Source organism: Magnolia sinica, chromosome 8 (genome assembly GCF_029962835.1).
Source record: "Magnolia sinica isolate HGM2019 chromosome 8, MsV1, whole genome shotgun sequence".
Lineage (NCBI taxonomy): Eukaryota > Viridiplantae > Streptophyta > Magnoliopsida > Magnoliales > Magnoliaceae > Magnolia > Magnolia sinica.
Genome location: NC_080580.1, coordinates 5,876,953 through 5,884,859, shown reverse-complemented (window position 1 = coordinate 5,884,859; position 7,907 = coordinate 5,876,953). Strand labels below are relative to the sequence as shown.

Sequence of the window (7,907 nt, the reverse complement as noted above, 5' to 3'; positions counted from 1 at the left end):
CATGACTGTGGGCCCATGATGTATGTGACTACATCCACTCTATCCATCCGTATTGAAATATCAACGTAGATATTTTTTTTCCCAAATAGACAAAAAAATATGGGAAGATCAGCGTAGATAAAATATGGCAGCCTATCATATAAATTTACATCGACGGTTATTTGTAAACGGTTCTTTAATTAATCAAAGGCTTTATTTGGTTAAATCATAATTCTTGAAACATTTGACCGAATCCACTTCCAGAGAAGAAGATCCTAGCCATCCAGTTCTTCTTCATTTGGATGATCCACAAACCCAAAATCCACTCGACGAGAAAATCCTAGCCCTTCTATCAGTGACAGATAAATAGACGATTAGGAAGTATGGATGGCGTTGAACTGTAAAGAATTACAAGAACTGGATGGCTAGGATCTTCTTCTCTTGAAGACTTTTGGTGGAAACAGTCCATCCGTACAGCACGGCCTATGGCGTCAATGGTCTGGATCAACAAAACCATGGGCCACACGGCGATATTCATACGACTCTTCTAACCATGAATAAATTTCAATGTCTTACCAGATCTAAAATCAGAAGACCCAGTGTCTGAAATCCCACCCCTCAGAATCAAGGACTTGCCTATCATCACTGCATCCACTTTGGACGCAACTCTTCAATTGTTTGTCACATTGACCATTGCGACAAGGGCTTCATCAGGACTCATTTTCAACACTCCAGACTGCCTTGAACAGACCACACTGGCCAATCTCCGGCTGGACCTTCGGATCCCGGTCTTCCCGATCGGTCCACTCCACAAGTTCATGGTGGGCCCTTCTGATTCCAGCAGCTTGATAACTCCAGATAATAACTGCATGGCATGGCTGGCCAAACAAGCCCCATTATCCGTCATCTACGTGAGCTTTGGGAGTACAGGTGTGATGGATGGAGACGATCTTGCCGAGATGGCGTGGGGCCTGGCCAATAGCGGGCAACCCTTCTTGTGGGTGGTTAGGCCTGGATCTGTCAGTGTCTCGGAATGTGACAAGCTGCCTGAAGGGTTTGAAGAGGAGACGCGCGATAGGGGCCTAGTCGTCAAGTGGGCCCCACAACAAGATGTGTTGGCCCACCCAGCAGTGGGAGGGTTTTGGACACATAATGGTTGGAATTCTACGTTAGAGAGCATAAGTGAGGGGGTCCCTATGCTTTGTTCGCCACGTTTGGTAGAGCAAGGGATCAATGCTAGGCTGGTGAGCCATGTTTGGAGGGTGGGGATGACACTGGAGAATGAGCTAGAGAGAGGTGAGATAGAGAGGGGAATAAGAAGATTAATGGTTGGACATGAAGGAAAGGAGATAAGGGAAAGGATCAAGGATCTGAAGGAGAACGTAGACCGTTCTATTAGGAAAGGAGGCTCTTCCCATCAGTCCTTGGATGCTTTGATTGATCTGATATCGTCCTTCTAAATTCTAATGCATCTTTTTCTCATTAGATCATAGGCCCTCGAGTTGAGGTATAGGGTTATGTACATGTGAGATGGTAGATTGGTGATTTGGGCCTTTGAAATGGTGGGCCACTTCATCAATCACGGATGCCCCACAAATATCCTAGATTGGATGGTCATAACCCTTCAATCTGCAGCCTGGATTTGTATGGTTAAAAAGAAAATATAGCAACTGCTATTATGAGTTTCAGAGGTAGTATCTCTCTAGCTTGCTGCATGCGAACTTATCATGCAGGCCCATCTTTTCTCTAACGTATGCAGGTAATCCGAGCCATCAAAATGGTGGGTTCAAGTCATCAGGATCACCTTGCACAAAAGTAGGCCGTCCCACTCGTCAGTTCGGACGTGCCATTACAATAAATGAACAGCCGCTGGTTTAACTCAACATACAGTTGTGGCCCACTTAATGAGTGCATAAGCCTGACTCACGACGCAAACAATTTTCATGGTGGAGAACCGTTTACACCCGATCTAAACCTGTTAGATATTACGGCTGCAATAATATGTTACGTATGATAAAGAGAAATTTTTTTCAGTCGTCGACCGTTAAAATTTTTAACTTATGGCCAACGGACGACTCACGACCGATGGCTAAAATTGCTGAAGGCAAGCTAACAACTAACTACGAAAACAGTTGATGGCCGTTTCCTAACAAAAATTATTAAAATAATGGTAGACGCAAATGAAATAAAGGGCTGTTTGATTTTTAATTTCCCCCGGTAAATACACGGAATTACCAGATTATTGCTTACTACACCTGTTTGAAAGTTGCCAGGAAATACGTTTCGAAAATCAGTCCATACAAACGTTTTTATTACAGATTTAAATATGTGGGCCCCACCATGATATATATGAGTTATCCACACCATCCATCCTTTTAAAAAATATATTTTAAGGCATGAGCCCAAAACTGAGGAAATTAAAAAGCTCAAATAGACCACACCTTAGGAAACAGGGATAATTAAAACGTCAATGGTTGAAAGTTGTTTTCTCCCTAGGGCCCACAGTGATGTTCATTTGTCATCCAACCCGTTAATAAGGTCGCATAGTCATGGATAAAGTGGAAACAAAAATATTAGTTTGATCCAAAACTTCCAAGGTCTTCAAGAAGCCTTCAATGGTAGGAGTTCAATTTCCATTGTTTCCAGTAGTGTGGTCCACTTGATCTTTGGATCTGCATCTTTTTTTGGCTCATGCCCTAAAATGATTTGGCTAAAGGGATGGACGGTGTGGATAATACAAAAACATCAAGGTGGAACTCACAATTTAACTTTTTTTTCATCGGGTGCCGCGAGGAGTGCTATAAATGATAGGTGGCGGTCAAATCACCTTTGAAATGGCGGTCAAATCACTTTCGAAATTCAACCTGAAACATTTCCTAACAAAAATGATTAAAATAATGGTAGACTAAAACGAAATAAGGGAAGTTTAGGCCAATTACCTAGAAAGCTAGGTCATTTAATATATTATAAGAAGGGTCTTCTGCCATACTTTCAAAAATTACTTAGACCAAAATGCCTTTATCCTTGTTTCAGTAGTTGTACAGTTTTTCAAGAAAGAAGAAGTTACGTCATATTTAATGCCAAGAAAGTGATGTGTACAAAACCCTTTTTTGCGTGCGAGCAAGGAACAAGCTCGTGGGGCCCACATTGATGTATGTGTGTAATCCATGCCGCCCATCCTTTTTGTCATGTCATTTTAAGGCTAGGGCCCAGATATCAGCTTGATCCAGAGCTTGTGTGAGTCACATAATAGAAAATAATGGTGACAATGGAACCCACTGTTAAAACTTTTCAGGCTCACTATAATGTTTGTTAGAAGTGGACACTACCCAAGTCAGGACTTTTTTGGACCCACGCGGAGCGGTCGACAAGGTGGACGGAATGGATCACCCCATTATGGGCTTTAAGCTATGGTACCAATGGTTTGGTAGAAAAGGACGTGAACACATTCAAACGATCCATACAACATGACAACCTTGACCCATATAACATAGCAACTACGACCTATACAAACCACGACCCAAATGGGCCCACACTGATGTATGTGTATAATCCTTTCTACCCATCCTTTTTGTCATGTCATTTTAGGGCTATGGCCCAAATATCAATCCGATCCAATGCTTTTATGGCCCACAAAATAGAAAATAATGGTGACTATTAAAAGTTTCTAGACTCACTGGGATATTTTTTAGAAGTGAACATTTTCCAAATTAGGACTTTTTGGGCCCACGCCGAGTTGGTTAAGAAGGTGGATGGATCGGATCACCCCATCGTGGGCCTTAAGCTATGGTACCAATAGTTTGGTAGAAAAGGAATTGAACATGTTGAAAACCACGATCCATGCAACATGATAACCACGACCCATATAACATGACAATTACGACCCATGCAAACCACGACCCAAATGGGCTGCGATTGTATAGATCGTATTTTTTATATTATATAGGTCTTAGTTGTCCTATTATATGGGTCTTAGTTGTATGGATCGCAGTTGTCCTATTATATGGGTCATAGTTATTCTATTATATGGGTCGCGGTCGCAGTTGTCCTGTTATATGGGTCTTAGTTGTCTTGTTATATGGGTCTCAATTGTATGGATCGTAGTTGTCCTGTTATATGGGTCGTAGTTATCCTGTTATATGGGTCGCGGCCACAGTTGTCCTGTTATTTGGGTTTTAGTTGTCTTGTTATATGAGTCTCAGTTGTTTGGATCGCAGTTGTCCTGTTATATGGGTCGCAATTATCCTATTATATGGGTCGCGGTCGCACGTGTCTTGTTATTTGGGTCTTAGTTGTCCTATTATATGGGTCTTAGTTGTATAGATCGCAGTTGTCATGTTATATGGGTCGCAGTTATCCTGTTATATGGGTCGCGGTCGTAGTTGTCCTGTTATTTGGGTCTTAGTTATCCTGTTATATGGGTCTCAATTGTATGGATCGCAGTTGTCATGTTATATGGGTCGCAGTTATCCTATTATATGAGTCGCAGTCGCAGTTGTCCTGTTATATAGGTCGTGGTTATCATGGGTCGTGGTTATCATGTTATATATAGCCCACAATGGGGTGATCTGATCCATCCACCTTGTTGACCAGCTTGCCGTGGGCTTAAAAAGTCCTGACTTGGGCTCACATTGATGTTTGTTAGAAGTGGACAACGCCCAAGTCACCATTATTAATGTTTCAACAGTCACCATTATTTTCAAAAAGTCCTGACTTGGGCCCACATCTAATCCATTGATGTTTCAACAATTACCATTATTTTCTATTATGTGGGCCACAAGAGCACTGGATCAAGCTGATATTTGGCCCCTAGCCCTAAAATGACATGGCAAGAAGGATGGGCGGCATGGATTATACACATACATCAATGTGGGGCGAAGTCAAAACTTTTTGGGCCCACGGCAAGCTGGCCGACATGATGGATGGATCAGATCACCCCATTGTGGGCCATATATAACATGATAACCACGACCCATATAACAGGACAACTGCGACCAAAATAACAGGACAACTGCGATTGCGACCCATATAATAGGATAAATGTGACTTATATAACAGGACAACTACGATCCATACAACTGAGACCCATATAACAGGACAACTGCGACTGCGACCCATATAACATGATAACTGCGACCCATATAACAGGATAACTGCGACCCATATAACAGGACAACTGCGATCCATACAACTGAAACCCATATAACAAGACAACTAAGACCCATATAACAAGACAACTACGACCGCAACCCATATAACAGGATAACTGCGACCCATATAACAGGACAACTGCGATCCATACAACTAAGACCCATATAATAGGACAACTAAGACCCATATAATAGGACAACTGTAACCGCGACCCATATAACAAGATAACTGCGACCCATATAGCAGGACAACTGCGATCCATACAACTGAGACCCATATAACAGGACAACTGCAACCGCAACCCGTATAACAGGATAACCATAGCCCATATTAAAACAGGACAATTGCAATCCATACAACTGAGACCTATATAACAGGACAACTAAGACCCATAAAACAGGACAACTGCGACCACAACCCATATAATAGGATAACTACGACCCATATAATAGGACAACTGCGATCCATACAACTGAGACCCATATAACAGGACAACTAAGACCCATATAACATGACAACCACGATCCATACAACTGCGGCTCATTTAGGTCGTGGTTTGTATGGGGTCGTAGTTGTCATGTTATATGGGTTGTGGTTGTCATGTTGTATGGATCATGGTTTTCAACGTATTCAATTCCTTTTCTACCAAACCATTAGTACCATGGCTTAAGGCCCACAATGGGGTGATCCGATCCATCCACCTTATCGGCCAGCTCGGCATGGGCCAAAAAAGTCTTAACTTGGCAATGTCTACTTCTAACAAACATCATAATGAGCCTGAAAACTTTCAACAGTCACCATTATTTTCTATTTTGTGGGACATAAAAGCAATGGATCGGGCTGATATTTGGGCCCCAGCCCTACTACAACACGACAAAAAGGATGGGTGGAATGGATTATACGCATACATCAGTGTGGGCCCATTTGGGTCGTGGTTTGCATAGGTATTAGTTGTCATGTTATATGGATTGCAGTTTTGAACGTGTTCACGTCCTTTTCTACCAAACCATTGGTTCCATAGCTTAAGGCCCACAATGGGGTGATTCATTCCGTCCACCTTGTCGGCCTGCTCCGCGTGGACCCAAAAAAGTCCTGACTTAGGTAGTGTCCACTTCTAACAAACATCACAGTGAGCCTAAAAAGTTTCAAGAAAGTTTCAGTAGTCACCGATATTTTCTATTATGTGGCCCACACGAGCTCTGGATCAGGTTGATATCTAGACCTAAGCCGTTAAAATGACACGGCAAAAAGGATGGGTGGCATGGATTATACACATACATCAATGTGGGCCCCACGAGCTTGGTCCTTGCCCACGCACAAAAAAAGGGTACCGTACATATCACTTTCTTGGCATTAAATACGACGTAACTTCTTCTTCCCTGGAAAACCATACAACTACTGAAACAAGGACAAGGGTATTTTGGTCCAAGTAATTTTCGAAAGCACGTCAGAAGGCCGTTCTTATAATATATGGAATGACGTAGCTTTCTAGGTAATTTGCCCAAACTTCGAGGCGAGTATGGTCAATCTCCCTTAAAATAATGGTAGGGACGACGGTAACTACCACTCACTGGTGACAAAACACAAGTAACCACAATTACTTGGTGGCCTAATCACTTCAGTAACTACTCCAGTAATCATTTGTAACAAAGAAAGTAGTAAAATAGTTATATAACTGATTCTTCGATAACGGTCGAGAAATTCTTTAAAAATGAGAAGGATTAAAGAACTCCGGGGCTTCTCCCAACACAACCGAATTCAGTGCTAGGTTGGCTTTTCTCAGTCCCTCATGCACACTTAAGACTCAGCTATTGCAGTCTTAAGGGGCGCAAAACGCCCCTTAAGACTCAACTATTGCAGCCCTGTGTAGTATTTTAGAAGGAGAGGAATTTCACTAGACTCGAGATTACAAATCCATGCTAAAGAGTGATGAGGAGTTAAACTATATATATATATATATATATATATATATATATATATATATATATAGAGAGAGAGAGAGAGAGAGAGAGAGAGAGAGAGAGAGAGAGAGAGAGAGAGAGAGATGGGATTAGGAGAGAGAATTGCATTTGGTCCATTGCGGGATTTTTGTGAATTTTGAAATCCACTATACATGTGGGCCCCATATTGATACATGTGTTTATCAATGTCGTCCATCCATATACACCATTTTCACGTGATATTCTGGTTATATATGTGTGAAAGTGATTGACATCGGTTGTGAATTTAGTTCGTTGATTACAATTTCATGGCCACCAAATATGATTTTGCTTAATCCAGTGTTTTCCTTGTAGTAAGAATTTTATCCCAAACATGGGATTGAATGGCCATAATACCATGGTATTTTCATACCTGCAATCATTGTGTAATAATGGTGTTAATCTCATCTAATACAATTCAATACCATTTAATTCCATGGACCAGACACGTCCCTTACGTTTACGCTTACACACTGAACTGCGATAGTTGAGCCTTAGTGTAATTCCCTTCCATCTGCATTATAACGCTAGACCACAAGCAAGATCACATTTCTTTTAGTGTAATTCCCTTCCATCTATACTACCACATTGGACAATAAAAAAGATTAATATAGATTTTAGGACCCTTCCGTCTGCGCTACAATGCAGACTACAATGAAAGTAGTTTGTTATTACTAACTATCTAACCTACTCGTGTAGCTTTCATCCTAGTTAAGAACAAATAGCTAATACACCACTTTGGACTTGACACCACACCATCCTCCACATGATGATCACCATCCTCCATTAAGATGATCT

At 41.6% G+C, this 7,907-nt stretch overlaps 1 protein-coding gene across 1 annotated transcript; it reads left to right on the top strand.

The window, feature by feature from the left end:
* Window positions 1-542: 542 nt before the first annotated feature.
* Window positions 543-1,667, top strand: LOC131253801 (UDP-glucose iridoid glucosyltransferase-like; the record flags this gene model as incomplete). Its single annotated transcript, XM_058254939.1, has 1 exon — window positions 543-1,667. A coding segment is annotated over one exon (897 nt), but the record flags the coding sequence as incomplete, so codon positions are not given.
* Window positions 1,668-7,907: the final 6,240 nt, after the last annotated feature.